Source organism: Idiotropiscis lumnitzeri, chromosome 15, assembly GCF_059441095.1.
Source record: "Idiotropiscis lumnitzeri isolate Australia: NSW breed Sydney's pygmy pipehorse chromosome 15, RoL_Ilum_1.0, whole genome shotgun sequence".
In the NCBI taxonomy this organism is placed as follows: Eukaryota; Metazoa; Chordata; class Actinopteri; order Syngnathiformes; family Syngnathidae; genus Idiotropiscis; species Idiotropiscis lumnitzeri.
This window is the reverse complement of record NC_142405.1, coordinates 6,612,675-6,634,103: the sequence shown is the minus strand read 5'-3', so window position 1 is coordinate 6,634,103 and position 21,429 is coordinate 6,612,675. Positions and strand designations below refer to the sequence as shown.

General features: G+C 41.6%; 4 protein-coding genes across 4 annotated transcripts; 2 read left to right on the top strand and 2 right to left on the bottom strand.

Annotated features, from left to right (window-relative positions):
• Positions 1–601: 601 nt before the first annotated feature.
• Positions 602–8,915, bottom strand: top3a (DNA topoisomerase III alpha). Its single transcript, XM_088317920.1, has 19 exons — positions 8,404–8,915; positions 7,894–7,953; positions 7,728–7,801; positions 7,535–7,610; positions 7,265–7,373; positions 6,968–7,111; positions 6,662–6,832; positions 6,473–6,573; positions 6,298–6,372; positions 6,132–6,214; positions 5,840–6,050; positions 5,584–5,769; positions 5,365–5,494; positions 4,862–4,975; positions 4,614–4,779; positions 4,367–4,513; positions 3,532–3,654; positions 1,271–1,947; positions 602–1,173 (listed from the first exon to the last, which is right to left on the bottom strand). Exons 1-19 carry the CDS (start codon positions 8,614–8,616, stop codon positions 1,028–1,030), a joined length of 3,006 nt encoding a protein of 1,001 aa, XP_088174046.1. The 5' UTR covers positions 8,617–8,915; the 3' UTR covers positions 602–1,027.
• A 396-nt stretch (positions 8,916–9,311) lies between these two features.
• On the top strand, positions 9,312–15,679 carry smcr8a (Smith-Magenis syndrome chromosome region, candidate 8a). The gene is made up of 3 exons (XM_088317950.1): positions 9,312–10,409; positions 11,534–13,126; positions 14,059–15,679. The coding sequence occupies exons 1-3, from the start codon at positions 9,808–9,810 to the stop codon at positions 14,516–14,518; spliced, it is 2,655 nt and encodes an 884-aa protein (XP_088174076.1). The 5' UTR covers positions 9,312–9,807; the 3' UTR covers positions 14,519–15,679.
• Positions 15,680–16,940: 1,261 nt separating this feature from the next.
• bud31 (BUD31 spliceosome associated protein) lies at positions 16,941–18,208 on the bottom strand. The gene is made up of 4 exons (XM_088317034.1): positions 17,988–18,208; positions 17,661–17,783; positions 17,268–17,434; positions 16,941–17,136 (listed from the first exon to the last, which is right to left on the bottom strand). The coding sequence occupies exons 1-4, from the start codon at positions 18,079–18,081 to the stop codon at positions 17,086–17,088; spliced, it is 435 nt and encodes a 144-aa protein (XP_088173160.1). The 5' UTR covers positions 18,082–18,208; the 3' UTR covers positions 16,941–17,085.
• Positions 18,209–18,550: 342 nt separating this feature from the next.
• On the top strand, positions 18,551–21,181 carry pdap1b (pdgfa associated protein 1b). The gene is made up of 6 exons (XM_088317032.1): positions 18,551–18,716; positions 18,996–19,087; positions 19,426–19,515; positions 19,591–19,712; positions 20,475–20,626; positions 20,788–21,181. The coding sequence occupies exons 1-6, from the start codon at positions 18,704–18,706 to the stop codon at positions 20,850–20,852; spliced, it is 534 nt and encodes a 177-aa protein (XP_088173158.1). The 5' UTR covers positions 18,551–18,703; the 3' UTR covers positions 20,853–21,181.
• Positions 21,182–21,429: the final 248 nt, after the last annotated feature.

Here is a 21,429-nt window from a genome sequence, read left to right as displayed (position 1 = left end):
ACAAAAAAAAATCTCAAACACTCCCCCAAAAAATATAACTCCTATCTCATTCACACCACAAAAAAACAAATAAAAGGCCAAAGATTCATACACACTCCAAAAAAAAAAACTCTTGGGAGGGCTCACATTTGAAAAATCTCCTATATAAAAAAAAAAAAAAAAAAACTCATTGCACCGGAAAAAACCCCAAAATGCTCTAATGTCAGCGATAAACATGTTTTCAATGTTGCTGTAAAATGTCTTCTAAATTCGCAACACAAGTGTTGTTAATAATCCTGCAAAATTCGAATTATTAAAAAAATATTGCCACATACAAGTCTTTCCATTTTCAGCAATTATCTTTTACAAATGTGTGCATGAATTACATATTACGAAACAAATCTCCAAATGACTTCAGAGGGTCTTTAAGGTTCAATCAGTATTGTAGCAGCGGATTAAAAAGTCATTTTCCATTTTGTTGTGTTCAACATGCTTAGCTGCGAATTTGTGGTTTAAGACAAATGAGTCAAGACGAAACCAAATTAGAGATGAATCACTTCCAGAGCTAAGCGCAAGAAGTAAAACCAAAACCAAAACTCAGCCTCAGTGAAGATGTCCCTAATAATGGAGCGTAGAAAACATTCACATTTATTATCAGTCATTCCTTTTAAAACAGAATTTAATTTGAATAAAAAAATGACCAAGAACAGCGATTGCCTCTGAAACTGGCTGCACGCATAAAGTCGAATAAAAAGAGACACAATGGATGAATGAAGGGCGGCTGTTATCTCCTCTGAATCTTCCCGCCTATAGCAGCAACATGCAGAAACATTTCATCCCATAAAGACTCTTCAGCACACCTCACTTTAATATGGGCGGCATGCTGAATGCAAACAATCCCTTGACTACACTTGACCTTTGCCCTCTTAGCGTAGTAGTCAAACGTAAAATCACAAGAAAGCACATGAGGGGTTCGCGCAGGTGCCGCATTGTTTGTAAAAGACACAAAAAGTCGAGTCACGGAGTGCGAAACCTCCGCATGCTGCTGTCACCGCTGAGGACAAGTGACGCGTGTGTGCCCAGGCATGTGGCAGATGCCGCAAGAACGAGGTTTCTTGGCAGTGGGGGGTTTATCCCCAGTGAGCTTCCTTCCCGTCTTCCCTCCGCTATTAAATCCGCCACCTCCGAAGCCATCTGATGGAGAGGAAAAGAGGTCAAAACACTGATGGAGCCTCCAGTTTTTGAATGTGCAGCCTTGCAAACAAAACCTTTCTCTGCGTGAGTTTCATACCTTGTGCCGAGAGGTTTTCGTCAGCCCACTGGAAGAAGTTACATTGTTGATCTCTCGGTTTCCCGCAGGTGTGGAACACGCGTCCCTTGTTGGGCCCGTCCTTCTGCACAGTGCGCATCACTGTGGCCTCGTTGCAGTTACACTTTGTCCCTCCAGCGCCTCCCTTAGGCCCACTGAAACCTCCTCCGGCCGTGTTCCTGATCCCCAGAGATTGCCTGGATGGAGGCGGCGGTGGTGGCGGAGGCCAATGATTCTGCAGCGCCTCCTGCTGGCTCGGCTGGTCCGCCCACAGAAAGAAGTTACAAGTCCCTGAATTGCACTTGTAGAACTGCCGTCCTTGGTTGGGGCCTTCTTTGCGCACAGTCAGCAAGATTGCATCCTGACCACAGTTACACACAATGACATCACTGTTGAGTGCGCCGAGACTATTGCCCCCTGGTGGTGGGCGAGGCTGTGGGGTCCAAGAGGGGGCGGAGGGTGGAGCGCAAGGCCTTGCGTTTGAACTTAGTGTTTGCGGTGGTGCTGGTCTTGAAGGGTTCTCACCTCCCCCTCCTCCTCCTCTGAGATATTTAAGGTCCAGCACCTCTCGGAGAGTTTCATCACATCCACCAATGCAGCCGACAAACTCTAAAGGCATAGAGGCGGGGAGGCTGCCCCTTCGGAACTTGAACTTTAACCTGAAGGAAGAACAAGTAGGCAAATGTCAGGCATTATTGACATCCACATGTGATGAAAACACACCTGCAACTTATTACCCGTTTCATAACATTTTAAAAATCTTATTGCGAGCAATTATTAACACAATAAGTGACTTCATATAAATGAATGATGACATAATTAACGAAAATTTGGGAATTTTTTTTTTTCTCCCAAAGTAACTGGTGGCATTAATCAGTACACAGGGAGCAGTATGCTTTACTATGTTTAAATGTGTGTGCGGTTGGAACCTAAAAATGTTTTTTTTTTTTTTTTGTGCGGTCTCTTTAGATCACGTATTTTCACCTATCACAGGCATGTCTGGTACGTAACCCCGTATGGCCATATCAGGAAAAGCTCAATCAACTTAGTTAGCTTGTTGATGACCACTTGCAAGTGAGGTCTAATAATTGTTTTGAGAGTTTGCCTTCATTCTGTAACGTCTTTGCCGAAACGCAGAAAAAAAAACTACATTGAAATATACTTAAAAGCTTGAGATCCAAGATACAGTTGCTTTTTGAAATGCAAAAAAAAAACTAAGTTTTAGCTAACGGTAGGTTGCCATGGTGATCAGCTAAGTAGCCCTTGTAGGAGACAGCAACATTAAAAAATTTTTTTTGCATTTGTAATTAGTTACAGAACAAACAACTGGGTGAAATGTGGATTAAAAAAAAATCTGTTTTTGTACATAAGTGTTGTGGTTCATCTTTAAGGTCTGTACATCTGAAGAGTTGCTGTGGCAACAGATACTGGTGTGAAGCACTCTGTCTTGCTGCTTGCCAAATGTGCCCTATATTTGGACTGTGCTCTGGCATTTGGTCAGAGGGTGAACGCCCACTGACGGAAATAATTTTGTCAGGTTTCTTTCCAATTTAACGCAGACTTTAACTATTTAAAAAGAACTGCACTTTTACAAATGGAACATTGCTCGCTTTTCATTAAGAGCTAACAGTGTCTTTTAGTTGCGTTGGTGGAGCAATGTGCCGAATCATTCTGTTAGGTTTTTCCAGAATAAAATAAATTAATAAATATGCAACCCAATATCTCAAACATTATTTTCGGAAAGGCAGAACCTTTGATAATGTTGGCTCATAAGCTTTTACTGTGAACCTGAATTGTTCTGACAGTCATGATTTGGATAAAAGAACACCGTGCATTAAAAAAAACCCAACAAAAAACAAAAACAAAACGCTACTCAGATCAAATAGACATTTTTTTTCTGAGGTAAGCACTTAGCTGCCTTAAAGATTTTCACATGACTGTTCTTCACAGCGATAAATACTTTCACTTTCAGACATGGCCGTGCGCAACGGACTAAGAATAATTCCTCACGCTCTCGGCCAGATGCGTTTCGGTTCATACACCTTGCCGTGTTAAAAGGCTTTAAAAAAAAAAACTGCAGTCTGAACATCTTTCCCGCAATGACGCAGCACTGAAGGAGGCACATTGCTGAAGAGCTCAGCTAATTATCACATCTCTGATTGCTCTGATGACATCACTACTGATGGCAGTCACATGTGTTTGAAAAGTATGTCTGAGCACATTTATCAGGTTAAAGTACTCACATGTGAACGGGGCGCGGTTGGCAGGTGGAACAAATGCTGTCATCTCGGCTGACCTCCAGCACCGTGTCGGGAAACCATACGGCTGTTTTGCAGGCTGGGAAGCCCACACAGGACAGGTACTTACTACAAAGGTGGGGAGGAAAACATGAGTGATCTTAAAAAAAAGAAAAAAAAGAAAAAAAAAGCAGGCATTCACTAGAACAGGGACGGACGGGCAACTTAAATAATGAAGGGCGGGGGCACAATTTTTTGTTATTATTCCTCGGGGGTAGGTGAGTGTAATGGACAATAGAGCCACACACTTCCGATATACATAAAAAAAATGCTAACGTAAATATGGACAAAATAGGAGCATTTCATTTTTGATAATACATTTTTTACACAACCATAAAGGGTTTAAAGCAAACAACAAAATAACCACATAGTGAGTTTTATTTCCAGTGCAAAAGGCTCTTGTGTAAAAAAATGACCATTCAAGGACAGCACAAAACTGCTGAACAATCATTTTGTCAATTTTTTCCACAAAAATAAACTCACTCCAAATTTGAATATTTTGAGGTCCAATCCCGCATATTATTACAAATCCATAAAAAAATATGAAGCCTACTCATGTTGTAGTTTAGGGCAGTATAAGCACAACCACAGCGTTGGGATTATTCCTGTTTTTCTTCCGGGATTCCCCTGCCTGACGCACCCCAACATCCAAGTGCAGCAAAGATTTAACATTTCTTATCATCACATCAGACAATGACAAAACACATTATTATGATTATTATTTTGCATTATATCAAGAATTTGTTTTTTTTAATGAGCTCCACAGCTTTGTTCATCTCACCTGTTTCCCTCCTTCCTCTTCCTCAGCATCATGTCCCGCCCACAGTGGGGACACTTCCTGACAGGCATCGGGATCTCCATGTCTTGCTGTTCATTTTCAGGGATCTCCAGAGCAGCACCCAAATATGGCGACAGAGCTTCATCTAACCTACCGGCACAGAGGTTTACTTTCTGATGAGCAACAATCGACAGTGACGCAATCATTTCAGTCGTATGAGTGGTTTGTCTGAACAATACACAGCACTAACTTTTTGGCCTTCCGGACCGACTCAATGAAGACAGCCTTGTACTTCTGGATGTGGTGCTGCAACACGCTCCTTTTGTCCTTCCTTCCCTCCGATACCAGCTTGAGGTCTGCCTCCAGCTCTGCCCGCAGGTGAGGTTTGGACATCTCATAGCCCATGGCATTGTAACCTTAACAAAGAGATGGCATGAATCGTTTCAGTTTCAAACCTTCGTAATACTGCAGCGTGTGAATGTGAGGTTGTTCATCTACCTTCCACCAGTCCCATGCCAAGCTCCCCAGGGAGAAACCTCTGATCAGGTGTCAAGCCCACGTACATGCGACTTTTTATGGTTTCAATGTGCTCCGCATGTGTTGCATCGGTGCCTGTCGAGCATCATTCAGTCAGGTGAGTTTAAAATAATTTCAGGGTGGACCAAAGTCATCGTCAATGTCAAGTTTAGTTGCATAGCCCGTTTTCATTTTGCAGGCTTAAACTAAATACATTTAAAATGCATGTTAAAACAAGTACAGTATTTTTTAATTAAGTTGAAATTCATCGAAATGCATTACTTGATAAAAGAAGATTAGAGGAATCTAAATTACTAGAGATGATTGCATGAACCAATTTTTCTGAGTTTGATACAGATAAAAGTGATCCATAAATATTCTTTTCAATCTTGCGATCCTTGTCAAAAGTGACACCTCGGGTTCTATATTGCTCTTATTGATTTTAACGCACAGCCTCAACATGTGTGTGTGTGTGTGTGACATACCAATTCCGTGCTTCTCCATCAGCGATATGAGGTCAGCTTCAGTGAGGAGCTGCGGAGGACTCGTCTGACCGTCCACCATCTCTATGGCAGACGGCTGGAACTGGGAGCCCTGTTCATACACCGGAATCACCTAGCACACATAAAACCATTTTAATAGTTAACATTCGAAACATTGATCTTTTTCATGACACGCACACACGCGTCAAGCACGCCTCTTACCTTTGCGCTCCACCTGTCATAAGGATAAACATCAAGGTAATTCCTCGCAACGATCATGAGTCCTGAGGTGGAAAACTTCTCCTGAGCGATGTCTATGTCCACAATTGTCTCCTGCCCCAAAGCATCCTGGGATACACAAGCCAGGAAGTGTCGGACAATGAACTCGTACACACGTCCTTCATTTCCCTGAAATAGAAAAACAACAACAGTGGTGTTAAAATAACAACATCTTATGGAAATGAAATAACATGCCTACCTGCAGTGTGTTTGTGTATTTAGTTGGGTGTATAGGGGGATGGGCTTGGTCAGAATTTTTGCCCTGTCGTGGGTTGGGACCTCCAGGCTGCTCAAGTACCCGCTGGGCAAATGCCCCCCAGTCAGGGCTCGGCATCTGCGCTTCCACCAATGGGCTGAGAGCGAGGGATGCTGGGAAAATGTTTGTTTCCGTGCGAGGGTAGCTGATAAACCTTCACACAAACAGAATATTAAGCCAAGAAATGAAAAGTACATGTTCCAAATCAAATAAAAAAATTCTAACTCACACTCACCCTTGCGTGTAAAGTTTCTCCGCAATTTTCATTGTCTCTTTAGCACTTATCCGCAGCTTTCGAGATGACAGTTTTTCCAATTCCTAATGCGGGAAAAGAGAAAGAACGTCATCAGGCTTGTGGAGCCGATAGAGGAAAAGGCGAGATTGTGGATGCTTGACTTTACCACAGTGTCCAGTGGCAGTGGTCGCCATTTGCTTTTAGGCTTACTGGTGACTGAGGTGACTGTTGCTATGGGGTCCTAGGAATAAAGTGAAAATATTTAATGGTGTATAAGATTCACAAGTACAATTGTCTCCAAAACAAGTGGATTATGAATCAAATAAAATCTATCGCTGTACCTCCATGCAGATCTGGTAGAGCACGAGACAAGCTGTGTGGTTGAAGAGCCGGAATCTTTTCCATCCGAACTCTACAGTGTCCTCCTCCACTTCATGCAGGACTGAAAGGAGGAAGCAGATTGAAATTCAGTTACAATTATCCGTCATCAGAACACCAAACCTTGATTGGATCTGCGTGTGCGCATGCACCCTTGATCTTGTAGAAAGTCTCCGGAATGAAGGCCTGGATGGCTTTGAAACGCTCCACCACGAAACCCAGAGTGGGAAACTGGCAGCTGCCGTAAGAGATGAGCTGATTGCCCAGAGACAGTGGGAAGATCTTCTGTAGGCGAAGGGTCTGGAATCTTGTGAAGGATGCACCTGTGTGCGTTCAGACAGAAATGTATTTATAAAGTGGACAAGCTAATGACATATTAAAACATCTGCGATATCACAGAATTTTGAACAGATCTTTGTCTTGTGTTCTTCAGTGTGATATTGTATGCGCCTCCTCACCTATCCGCAGGTCAAGCTCTTGGCGGACGTCAACGGCATCGCTGACGTTAGCGTCTGGCTCTGTTAGCGTCTCACAAGCTCTCCGAATTGAGTTAGGGGTGATTTCAGAAAACCTCGCCCGAAACACTTGCAAATTAGGCTTCACTGAAAAAGTATTTAGACCGATTTATCAAAGATGTGCATATCGACAACCGCACTAAAGATGATATTGTATGGTGTTGCTGCCACTGGAAGGAGAAGTCTGACAACCAAACATTGCTTGGTTATTCTTTGTATTGAGATTTCGTTTAACCTTACCTGCTTTACAGACATTGATTACTTCAAAACCAATGTTCTCGCCCTCTCTGTCACAGTCAGTCCAGATAATTAAGGCCTGGCATTGTCTCACCTCCTTTTCCAATGTTCGCTGCAGAGAGGAATTCAGTTGATAAGTACCATTATTTACACGCATTATCAAAATCAAACGGAACACAGTAACAAAAGTAAGAGGGAGCAAAAGGTTTTTAATTTGTTTCAATACAAAGAATTATCTTGTTTCGTTATTCTCAGAAAGCTGAGGAGACATACCTTAATTTGTACCATGCCATCTGGACAATACTTCTCGACCTCGGCATCAAACAATTGCACGGGATTGCAGATGTGCCTTTGGAAAGAAAATGTAAATATGAAGTCAACAGTTGCATGAAAAGCCGCATTCTATACAAGTAAATGCCAACAGGGTGTAACAGCCAAGTGGCAGAAAAGTTCTTGCCAAACTTACCATTTCTGATAAGGGGCTTTAAATTCAACGCCCAATAAATGGCCTGAGACTGATGTCATTGATACTGTCACATTCTAGATGTCAACATAAGGAAAAAAGTAGATAGAGCAAACATGCAAAGAAAAGAAACAGATCCAAAAATGCATATTTCATTGTGTTCACATACCTGACCAAAGAGATGATATTCATACTCATAGACCTTGTTAAATTTGGACAGTCCTTCCCTCTAAAAAAAATAATAAGTCAAACAAGAGTGATGGCAAATAAGGACATACCAAAAACAAATGTGGAGGTCGGTTACATTTTAATGCCATTATGTATAACAGGTTGGTTTATGTTGGGTACAACCATTACAGTATTCAGTCAGGTGTGAAGTGCAATTAAATTATATCTTATATACATGCATCTATTTATTATACTCAATCAACCACAATCCATCAAGGGGACATATTACTTAGCCGGAGGGAGGTGCTTGCTCAAGGGCACCTCGACAGAAGCCAGGAAGCATACTTGCAGCTCTCAAACATCTAGTTGCCAAATGTACATTTTTGTCCGAATCGAAGCCATAACTCCAGCTCTGAAGCCCAAATTCTTCCAGATGAGCAACTACCGGTAATGTAATAAGCATTGTACTACACGATCGAGAACTAAACGACAATGACAGCAAGAGACTAACCCGCATGGACCTGCCATTGGACATGATTTCGGAGATGCCTTTGGCCGCATCATTCTTCTCGGCTACGCAGAGGACCCGATTGATCTGACCCCTCCGCATTATGTCGAAAGTTGGCAATGACTTCTGTGCCGCAGAACGACACCTCAGCTGGATACGTGGCCTCTGTTGTCCCAGTCGAAGCAGATGTTTAGCGAGGACGTTCAATACTTGCATGCCTGGCCGCTACTCACTTAATGCAGCCCCTTCGCCACTGTTTTTCCACTGTGTTAGCATGTTAACTAAAAACGCTAAGTGGAGTATGTGCACACTTTAAACCCGTTTGGGGAACGACACCTGTCACCTTGTAAAACTTCAACAGACCTGCATTGTTAAAATGAAAGTCAATGTTGCCCAAATACATTTCCCAAACAAACACTTTCTTCGGCGTGTTAACTTCTACTAGCACGCAAAGTTCACAATGTTTACAAACTGCGCGCCCGCCCGTCAAAATCTACCGTATTCTGTGGTGGTGTCGTAAACTCATTTTGCACTCACAAGTGCCGTAAATAATTTGACCGAACAAATTTATAGACACAAATTTCACTTGGGAAAAAAATCCCTCTGATGCCCATCTGGGGAAAAGGGATTGTGTATTTAACATTATAATGTTTTCAATTATGTCGGTGATCAAATAAACAAGCCAACAAACAAAACAAAACTAAAAACGTCATATAAGATCACAAATATACGGGTTTTGAGTATTTATTGCAATGATTGAGAGGCCCCACGATACCAATGTCCAGGGAAGCTAGCGACATTACTTAACTTTGTATTTTAAATAGAGGAAAAATAATCACATGTCCTAAAATTTAGCTCCACCGCGACTTTTGCTTGTGTGGAATTCTTGCATCCGATTCGTGGATGGGTCACCTGACTCGACTCCAAGCAGCTGAGTAAACATGGCGTCAGTCTCACGGTGTGATGATGATGTCGCTCCTGCCTGCTAGCGGTGTGCTTGCTGGACGCATCTATGGATCTTACACGTCATCGTGATGGAAATGAAGACATGAAGAAAAGACGGAGAGAGTCGCGTGATTTCTTTTTATCGATGCTTGACATTGCATGAAAAATCCGATGCTGGCGTGATGCGGAGATTGGCGCTATGATTGCTTTTGTTAGTAGGACGCTGACCTGTGTGCATGTGCAAGTATTAACATCGAGCATCATATGGTGTGGACTGAAATCACGAAATTGAACGCTGCGACACACTTTGCCCATTTCGCGGTATATTTTCTGCGGACCTGTATGTCAGCGTGTTGATGATAAGACCACAGTAATCATCAGTGTGACTTCAAAATTGTGTTCATAATTGATAGATGAGCTGCACGGTGTGGTGTCTCTCATGCCTTGTTCAACAATAGCACTATGATAGGTTCACCTGACGTGGTGGCTTTCACAAAAGAGGATGATGATGGTCAGAGCACCCCTGACCCATGGGCTATTCCAGAGGAGTTCTCTATTCCCCTCCACCCTCCGGCTGACACCAACCCTTGGGCCAAAACCTCCTATGCTAAATTCGCAAAAGACTTTATCCTCATTTCAGAGTTCTCCGAGCAGGTGGGCCCTCAGCCTCTCCTCACCATCCCCGATGACCCCAAAGTCTGTGGCACTTTTGATCTCAACTACTTCTCCCTTCGCATCATGTCGGTGGACTACCAGGCGTCCTTCGTGGGGCATCCGCCTGGCAGCGGATACCCTCGGCTCAGTTTTGTGGAGGACTCAAGGGTCGTACTGGGTGACTCTAAAGAGGGCGCTTTTGCCTATGTCCATCACCTTACACTGTATGACCTGGAGGCGAGGGGCTTTGTGCGACCTTTCTGCATGGCGTACGTTTCAGCAGATGAGAGGAAGATCATGTTGCAGTTTCAGGAGCTGTCAGCCCGCTTCTCAAAGGCCTCTGAGTGCTTGAAGGCTGGTAACCGCAGAGCCTTCGCCAAAGAACTCCAGAGGAAGCTTCGAGACCTAGAGTAAGTGCAGGGAAAGGGTGCCCCTTTCATAGCTTGGAATTTTACATCCACTCACATTATGTGCCACAATTTCACCAGAATTTATTTGAAATATTTAATGGCAATCACAAAACAAAATAGAAAATGCAATTTCTGTAAAATGCTCAAGAGCTGATGCTGAACTTAATTTAAGTCGAAGAAAATGTGAGTATGAGAAAAAAAAAATGTTTTAATTAGTGCTCCAAAAGTGCATCGAGGATTCATTTTTTATGTCAAATGTGAAACTGTGGGCAAAGTAGGAATTCTTAGAATGTGCAAAAACAATTCCCAGTGTGTCCAGCAATTATTTTGATTCGTTTGAAGTCGGAGAAATCGGCTGAGATATGAGTGAAGGCGTAGCATGACGAAAACCTACCGGAAACAATAATAAGTACAAACAATTTGGGTGCAGAATTATGCGTGAATGCTGAAGAACTAGGAACAAATGTCACAGACTTTCACCAGGCCTCCCCTCCTTCGTACGAAGGTACAAAATTTACTAAACTATCCCCCTTATCAAGTTCACGGGTAAATTGCAAGGCACATGCAGTGCCAGTCAAAAGTTTGGAAACGATTATCTCTTGATAATGTATAAGTGTGAACTGAAAGTCATTCCAGGTCATAAAGTATCATCCACATCAGCACTTTTTTTTTTAAATGAAAAAAAAAAAAGAATTAGAGGGTGTTTCCAAATTTTTGGCAGATACTGTATTTTAACCATTCTCATTTATCCCCATTTGTGTTCTTTAAATGCACAAGTATTTTGGAGTACTTGGAGAAAACCCAGCCAGCAAAATGTGAACGTAAACTCCAAACTGCAAATTCCCAAACTTGAGAATTGAACTCAACACTTCAAAACTCTCTTTTTGCGCCTCAAGTGATAACCATTTGTCTGTGGTGACTGTGCAAGTTAACCTATTTAAGAAAAATGAAGCTAGCTGTCACATGCTACGCTTGTGGCATGCCACCAAACCTTCGCCTGAACATTTTTGTTTATCTTGATGTTTCAGCGTGAACTCTCATTTATAATGGAATTCGCTAAGAAATCATTTATTGAGCAAAACATCAGCCTTTATTAACAAAAACGTTTTTTTTTCTGCCCTTAGGTACACTCACTCTGTCCTGCAGAGGGAGGAGGGGCTACAGAGGGAGGCGGGGCCTCAGTGCATGTACTCTGCACATGCCGTGGAAAAAGCCAATGAGCTGGCCAATGTGGAAAAGAGCATATATGAACACAGAGACCTTCTGAGACAGATCAGCTCATACCCTCATCGTCCCCGCCGGGACCCTCAGGCTGTTGCATGTCAGAAGTGCATGAGCGAGTGTGAAGAGCTTTTTGGCGAGTACGCCAAGCTCGCTACCCCCTTGAGTTGCACTGATACAGGGGAGAAGGGAGGCGACAATGCTCAGGGACATAACGGTCATGCAGACCAAGTGGACACTGACGAGGAAGAATCTGAGCGTGTCAAACGTAGGCCGTCCTATACGCCGCAGTTGATCAAAGCAAAGTCTGCAAAGTGTTTCGACAAGCGCCTGAAGACCCTCCAAGAGCTGTGCGATAACACCTTCTACGAAGCCACCGTGGAGCTCCTGAAGGAGACGGAAAGGAGTTTCCGAGGTGATCTGTGCTACCTGCACACACGTCGCTTGGACCGAGCCCTGCGGAGAAAGCAGAGAATTATCAACTTTCTGTTTGAGGAGGAACTCGGTGACGACGACTACGATGATCTTGACGGGAGGGCAACATTACGACCATTTTGTGCTGTGAACCACGCTGTGGACAACTCCAAACTCATAAATCCCGTACCTGTCGTACTTTTACCAGAAGCACCAAAGACTTTCGACCCTGCCTCTGAGACTAGCCATACTCGAGACCTCAAGCTCGAAGACAACAATCTCAAGGCCTCTTGTTTTAACCACGACTCGGACACCCGGAAGTGCTCCGAGAAACCTAACGGACTGTGTAGCAACCAGGTAAGTCCGAAGCCAGGGGTTCTGGATGCTGAGTCTGACTCGACCCCAGACTGCGACCATAAAACTGAGAGCAACAGTGAATGGGCGGAGGTTGCTAATGATGATGTGCAACCCAAGGTGTCATCAGGAGAAACTACAAGCAAGGAAGGAGGCGATTCAAAGTTTGTCCCGATGGACCCGGCATGCTGCATGGCTCATGAAGGCTTTCTCGATAAACCGCCTGATGTGGTGCCTCACCTTCAAAATGCTCAAATCCTGGTGGTCAACCAGGAGCCCCAGGCCCTACTTCCACTGCAGGAAGACTATACGGTGGGATCCCCATGCTCAGAGAACCACACAGCTGGACACCCGGGAGATGCGGTGTCCCGTACCTCAGCGGAGGACGGGTCGGATTGTACGATGAGCGCATCTACTGGTTCCGATTGGACTGCCTCCCCTTTCGGCAATGGGGGGATGCTGACCCTTCGTCTGAAGAAGAAGGCCGGGCAAGGGGCCTTGAGGTTCGTGCGACAGTACCCCTTTGCCATGCAGGCTCTGTGGTCTTTGCTGAGCGGCAGGACGCTGGTTGTGCTTGGGGCTGATGAGGCACGAGTTCGTCGGCTGGTTTCTGCTCTTGCCCTGTTTGTACCTGCTCCAGGAAAGTGTGGCGAGCGAGTCCAGGCCTGGCTGTGCTGCCCTTTCACCCTCACTGACCTGCACCGGTGGAAACTTATTGGATTGCAAAGGTATTGTGGCTCTTTTGTGCAAATGTTGGAGTGTTTAAAGGGGAAGTCAATCTCCAAATTTTATTTACAATATGATGTTCTATGTAGCCCCATTAGTCCATGATTGGTCATGACCTGAGCCCTGAGCAACTGTGATGTCATTTTCACTAGATAGAAGTGACAAAATGGCCACCCTTTGAGATGACTAAAAACGGGTGGATTTTGCTGCTTAACTCATATTCCACAGATATGATAATCAGTCAGAATGCTGTTTAGATATGTGGAAGCACATACAACATATTATTGCTCAGAACATTTTGGGGTTAACTTCCCCTTTAAGGAAAAATAAATTACATTTCTTGAAGGTTTCTTATGCTGTAATTTATTTGGATTTACTAAAACATAATTCTGAAAGATGCAAGAAGATTAAGCAATCTCTATGATACTGACAAATTATCCATTTCGATTTAAAGAAACTGAATTTGTGTTTTTAGAAATACGCTCTGAGCCTACATTGCTTTAGAAACTTCAGAAACTCAAGAGCATATCGCTTTATAACACAGCACCCCGTGTTGACGGCAGCAAATGAGGACGAAATGCCCGCTTCTAAATACTACTATAAATTGAGGAAATTAGTAGTTACCCCTGAATTTCATTTAAAACTAAATTACAGGTCAAAAATAACTAAGAAATATATAAAATAATTAAATAACCCAAAAAATAATCATAAAAGAACAAAATAATTCTATAAATGTATCCATATTTTTTGTTATTTTCTGTTAGATTATTATTTTAAATCTGTTGTTAATAATATGATATTGATAATGAAAGCCCACAAAATGCCAAGTCATTGATAATTACACATTTTTAAAATACATATTGACATTCTTATGACCTACAGTGCTGCTTGTGGGATATCGCAATTTACAAAGATTTATCTTCCTGTTTCCCAGAGTGGCATCTCCTGTGGGTTCCAGCATGCTGCACTCACTGTCCCGCTACAGTCGCTACATCTCCATCCTGGATGCCGACCAGAAGACCTTGCGCTGCCCACCTTATCGTGGCGAACTACTGACCAACATGTCTGACCACCGCACCTACGTCCGCCGCGGCTCCACCTACTTCCTCCACGTCCAGAGCACACTGTGTCGTCTGGCAGCCAAGGCCTTTCTGTTCACCTTCACCCACCACCTTCACCTCCCAGTCAACACCACAGAGGGGCCGGAAGGCGTGGAGGCCCGCCGCCTTTGCTTCCTGCAGGAGCAGCTGGGTCTGGAAGAGGACGACAGACAGATAGTGCTCTACCTCAGCCACCTGATCACTCAACACTACCTGCACCCTGCTGACGGCCGCAATGCAGCAGCGCCTTCTTTTAATTTTAACTACACCACCAGCGTTTTATACAAAATCTGATCTTTTACAGGGAAACCACCGTTTTTGTTTTTAATGGACTAGCGATGATCCTGATATTGAGGATGATCATTTTAATTTGAGATCAAACTGCACTGATTTTATCGGATTATCTTTGCATATCTGCCTTGCTGTTTTTTTCTCTGGTCTTGGGTGTTGAAAATCAAGGAAACAGAGTAGCGAATGTCTTTGAGTGGTTCACTTGTGGAAGCATGTTGACTCAAACCTGCGCACACATTGTAATCATAACACAGCAGAGAAATGGTCAATATTTGCATATGACCGGGGTTTTGTTGCGGGATCAGTCCCTTCTCAAACACAATACGCGAACAGTATATATTTTTTTTATTCTCGTAAATTATTTGGTCAGTGCTGTTTGTGTACAGAAATGACTTGTTTGGCCTGAGACAAATTTGCATCATGCTGATGTTCCGTCCATGAAACGCCATTAGCACCATGCATACATAATTTGCTCCAACTAAAGTTGTCTCAATGAGTTTTCAACCCACATTCCTTTAGTAACAACATAACGTATTGTCCTTGTTTTCCCCGAATGAGAACGCAATGGTGGACTTTTAACCGTAGATTTTACTCGAGAACAGGGAGTAAACATTCCCAAAGGCTGTTTTAGCTCTATTCAATTTGATCCAGTTGTCTTCACTTCACGTGATAGTGCATGTCCTGAGAAATGAATGGTCACAGAAATATTCTCCCTTGAGAGGCGTGAAATGGCAACAAAAAAAAAACAAAACCTGCCGTGTGATCCGCTGTTGTGCATTTTTATGCTATTGGACAGTCGGGAAAACGTTCAAGCTATTTAACCTTAAAGTATTGAAATTGACTGTTGTCTTAAAGGTGTGATTGTTGTGGTGTCAGCATGAGACCGTCTTGTGCCACAGTGAAATATTATATTGGTAATGTTTCTGCTTTATCCTGTGTGAAAGAAGTTATGGACAGGATGCTTGACTGATCGGTTGGGCTGAGGAAGGATGGGTGTTATATATATTTATTTCTAAAAGCGGATTCACTGTTGCCTGATCAGAGGGCTTTGTTGGATGGTAATCACAAAACTCGACTTTGTTGTTTTACTTCAGTTTTCAGGCCACAAATCCAAATCGATTACACAAATGAATCTTGGAAATTTGGAATCGGGCATTGAAACAAACCTATCCTCGCTATCGTTCTGTTGTGACTTATGTGGTGTTGCTGTAATTCTGTATGCACTATCTAACCGTACCTGTGACTGCATGGGGTAAAAGGTCATGGCGGGACTGCCGTCCTTTTTGCAAAGCTTAAAGGCATTTTTGTGTTGCTTCACTCAGTTCTCCTGAAGACTGCTTTTAATTTCGAGAAGCTAGAGCAACATTGAATTTCACTTGACACTTTTTTTTTTTACGCCATTTGCTGCATGTGACCTATTAAATACATTTCAGATGTTATTAGCAAATTTCCCCGTAATGCAAAAAATGTGAATGTAATCCGACCAAGCCATACCACAGTGATCTTAACATGTAAACACTCAGTGTCCTTAATTTACATCTGCATGTCTGTGCACATTTTGAAGGGGGCGGTGATGTCTTTTAGCAAGTGTTTTTTTTTTAAATTTTTTAATATAGCTCATATTGATCTACATGCTTTTAAGTCATTTTTTTCCATTAAATTATTTAAATCCATTAACATTTTTGCACTTACGTTTGGTTGACACAGGAGTTAAATGATTCGATGATATTGATGGTCACTGTGATACTGAACAAGTAATGCAACCGACAGATCATTAAACATGAAGCGCTCACAGAAACTCGTGTTTGTGTGACTTGTTTCCGTGATGACGTACGTGCTAGCTTCTGAGGTGGCATGAATAATAAATCAGAATTGGGGAAAACAGCTCGTTCTACTGCTGGAACTGCAGAGACAGGATAAAGGAAAGTGAGCTGTTGCATGTATAGGAATAAAAATCAAAACTTGGATGACAAATTATTTTGACAGTTTGAAACTCCCCATATGAATCTAAAACATTTTAATTGGGCAGCAACAGAGACTTAATTTAGAACAATTTCCATTTTTTGGTGGTGACTTGGTCTAAATATGTCGCTCGCTATTATTGCTCTTGAAGATGACCTAATGAATGCACAGTTAAATCAATCACTATTCCAAGTCTGACGGCTACTGTGACTGGGAACTTTAAGAAGGTGGACACATTAACAAATTTGTGAAGGGAAGTTAATTAGTACGGTATGAAAATAAATGAGGGTTTTAAAAACAAAAATCAACTCAGCCGTCTTATTAAGGAAACAAAACATTTCACACCTGAAACTATAGCCTTAAAGACAAAATTAAGATAAATTCAACTGAAATAGTGTATGAAAATAAATTTTAGAAATTATTCATTTGTTACCTGTTTATATGTTCAATAAAAATCAAGCAATCAAACAATCCAATTTTATTTGTGTAGCACATTTTACAACAGCTGCAGCTGTAACAAAGCGCTTAAGATAAAGTATAACATAAATTGGCAAAAATTCAATAAAGACAACAAAGATGGAGACCGGGCAAGTCTTTATATCCGACACTTATCCAGAACATCCTCGGCATCCACAGTGGGTGCATTCAATGATCCTTCCCTAAAAACAGACAAGTCAAAAAGAGTAAATTAGGTGAGAAAGGTTTTACCACACACAAAAAGAAGTTATCCACTTAAAACACTTCTCTCATTTGAAAGTCATGAGTGAAGTGAAAATCATGAAGGACTTACAACTTCCAGCTTGCTCTTTGGAACTCTGCAAATACAGTTAGTCCCAAAGTTGGTGTCTCGTGTTTGGATGCAACGCAGACAGCACAGGTTCTCATAGCCTTGCTTTTTCCACTTGGCAATCAGGTTCTTGTCAGCGTAGCCTTCCTTTATGCAATACTCATACAGCTCTGCCAGGAGACACACGCGCACACACACACACACACACACACACACACACACACACACACACACACACACACACACACACACACATAAACACAATTTGATATATTACGTTCCGTGCAAGGTAAACATGGTTAGAGTTGTCACGGAAGGCAATTAATACGTTGCATTGGGTGAACTGGGAAAACTGTCGACATGATAAATGAAATAAATAAATATGGTCCTCCTTACCTCTGCTGATGGCTTTTCTTTTGAAGAAAAGGTCGTAGATGTACCGACTGCGCTGATGATGCAGTCTGAAAATTGGCCAAAGAGCTTCAACTTTCCTTTTACCCTCATGAGGTTCCGTTTCAGCTGGGAAGAATCAGAAAACACAAAGAGGATATGAATGTCCGACATATCGAACGGTGAAAAGCAAAAGGCATAACATTTACTTCTGATGTGAAATCGAATATTTCCAACCAAAGTTTTGTACACGTCTCAAAATATTACATTTTTTTCGATTAAGCTCTGTGGGGCCATTGTTTAAGATGATTGCTAAATGTGGTTTCGATTTACCTTCCCTCATTTTCTGATCTAGCTCATCCAAAGTAGGTTCAATGAGTTCCCACCCGTCTGGGGGTGGTTTTCGACTTCTCTTAACTTTCGGCATTTTCCTACAACTTTGTCCAACTTAAAACAAAAGCTCGTAATGTGTCCTTGTTTTGGCTAGCGAAATCGTCTCAGGCCCTTGAAATAGTCGTCATCGGGGTCCGTTGGAAGCTCGACTCACGTTTTACGTCATGACATCATCTATTTATTTATTTATATTTTTTATCATGTTTCGGACAAACAAATCATTAAATTAATTTCATATATGAATATATGTCTATTTATTGACCTTTTATGATACAAAATTGACGCTAATAGCCTGCCATCGTTTTCGTGATATTGCATCACTTTAGGCCACAAGTTGAATGCCGTTAAGAAAACAGCAATATATTTTGCTATGAATTTAATTTGTAACTCATAATATACAGATACTAAAATCGTATCTTGCGGGGGCAAACACTACTATGTATTTTTCCGGGGGTAAATGTTCCACATATCACTGACCAGTTTTTTATTTTGAAGCTATTTGAACAGGCATTTCCTTGGCCACAACACATCACTGCTGGATTGTATTGCTCCTCTCCGAGTTTACCCAGCTGTCAGCTTTCTTCGGCCTCCGATGTCTTTTGTTTTATTTACTAAATGTTAGTCAGATATTGATAAAACAGTATTATTTTTTCAAAATGCCCAAAGGAGGTAAGATAATTGTATTAAACGTCAAATGCTAGTTGAATTCACGGTTTTTAAGTCAAGTATTAGCACGCGTTAGCTACTTTAAAACGGGTAACGATTGCCCGTGAAGATCACCAAGAGTGGTATCAGTTTATGCTTCCAGATCGCTTGGTTGCGTGATAACATTTTAACGATGTAATCAGTAGAAACGCGTTTGCTTTCGATATGTGTCCAAGTGATTTTCGTCCTCACCGTAAATAGTTAACAGGATAAATCTGTTGATGTCTGTCATCTTCACTGTAGGTCGGAAAGGTGGCCACAAGGGTCGCATGCGGACCTACACAAGTCCAGAGGAGATCGATGCTCAGATGAAAGCGGAGAAGGAGAGGAAAACGGTAGTGTTTTCATTAAAGGAAAAATAAATCAATAAAAAAAATCATCACCGATCATTTGCGGAGTCTATTACACACTATTTTCCTCGCCACATCTGAATTGTTTGTTCACTGGCTTCTGAGCCTCTGGAATTAAAATGACATGAATGTAAGCCCGAAATTCACCGTATGAATTTTCTTTCAACCCCTAAAATTTACCGGCACATATTTTAGGAGTATAGGGATATGATTTTGTTACTAATGTCTGTTTGTGTTGTTGTTGTTTGTGTGCAATGTTTTGCCACTGCTTTGTATATATCAAGTTGTATATTAAGATGCATGACTTTCTCCATTTGTTTCAGGATGAGGATGAGGGTGCAGCTCAGAATGACGTTACGGAGGAGAAGTTGCAAGGATCAGGATCAGATGATAGTGATGATGAAGGTGCACAGGTACTGCCACAAATTTTCTAAAATTATTTTTTTACTTTCAAGAATGCACTCTGAGCTGTTTTGATGTGCTTTCAGAGGAAAAGAGTAGGTGTGGAGGGCTTGATAGAAATTGAGAACCCCAACAGAATTGCTCAGAAGTCAAAGAAGGTGACACACATCGAGTTGGATGAGCCCAAGCAATTGTCGAGGAGAGAAAGGTGTGTGTGTGTGTGTGTGTGTACATTCTCGTCAGTCTAATTCTTTGGGGGCTATCGTCTGCAAAGCATAAACACAAGGTGTGTCGGACAATTTGCTCCAGGACGGCAATGTTTTTCTGATTTATTTTTTTATGATGCTCAGGGCATTGTGAGCAGGTGTGTTATTAGGGTGAAGTAGCCAGTACTGGCAAAACTCTCACCGATTCTCATGAACAAATCAAAACGTTTTACCTTGTATTTACTGCACACTTAATATTTAATTTGACATTGATTGGCTTTAGAGTTAGTGAGACAATGGAAAATCCTTTTCACATTTAAATTCAAACTTTGTCTTTTGTTGATGTTTTCACATGCTTTTCTGACTTGACGAATGAGAAGAATAAATATCCATTGTCAAGTTAATAATATGATAAATACTGTACAAAAACTTGGAGCAGGAATTAAAAATAAGCCAGAGCTATAAACTTAACATAAACACATAAATATCAGTGTATAGTAGGCCTTTAGAACTGTATTGTAACTTTGAAATAGAAAAAAAGTTTGTATGCCCTGTATTTTGTACTGTATCCTGTATTTAAAGCAAATCGTGAGGGACAAGATGTCGTTATCGTTCAGTGTCACAAGTTTAGCCATAAATTCTGGAGGAATTGCTTAATTTTTTTTAGCACTACAGCATATCTAAATACGCAATGCTTGATTTCTTTCCGACATTCATTTTTATTCCATTGTTTATATGTCTTTTTCCCACCTCTGTGCATACAGAGAGGAAATTGAGAAGCAAAAAGCAAAGGAGCGTTACATGAAGATGCATCTAGCAGGAAAGACGGACCAGGCCAAAGCTGACCTCGCCCGCCTTGCCATCATCAAGAAGCAGAGAGAAGAAGCTGCAAGGAAGAAAGAGGAAGAGAAAAAAGGTAGTGTTTGAGTTGGCGAAAAATGTATGTACAATTGTGCCTTGAGATACGCTGTGATTGACAATACTCAATCTTAAGGCAGCATAGAATCAAGAAATAGTTAAGTAAGATATGGAACTCACTTACATTTCCTTGTCCACATTTTGTTTTTCTTCTTGCAGCAAGAGAGGCAAAAGAAGCAGCAGCAGCAGCGGCTAAAGGATTAAATTCCCTCTCACTAAAGTGATGCAGAGTATTTATCAAAATTTCCCCACTTTTATGGACTGACGCAATGAATTAGACTATTTGGAAGAAATAAAAGTGCAACAAATAGTATTCACCTTACTGATGGTGCACTTTGGCATGGAAAAAACGGCCATATTGGTAAAGCTGCAGATGGATCTCACACAAATGGAATGAAGCGACAAGATTTTACATAATATGAATCACACTGATCATTGTATAATGTCCATTTTGCTTATTGAGCATCTGCGCTTTATTTCCTTTGGGTTTTACACTGTATATAACTGAAACATGAAAATATTTCAGATTAATATAAAAATGTTCAAACATTTATTTCTTCATTTGGTATGAACATGGGACATAATCATTTTTATTTTTGCACTCTTAGTACAGGTGGTGAATTGATACCTCTACTTTTACTAGTCCCCCAACCCCCCCACCAAATATCTGTATAAATTTAAGTACATGGTCTGAGTATTTTACTGTCTCTGCTAACACTGTTCAACTTCAAATTTGAATCAGAGATGGCTTTATGTATCTCAATGTATTTTGTCTAGCACTTCGATTTATTTTTAAGTTTG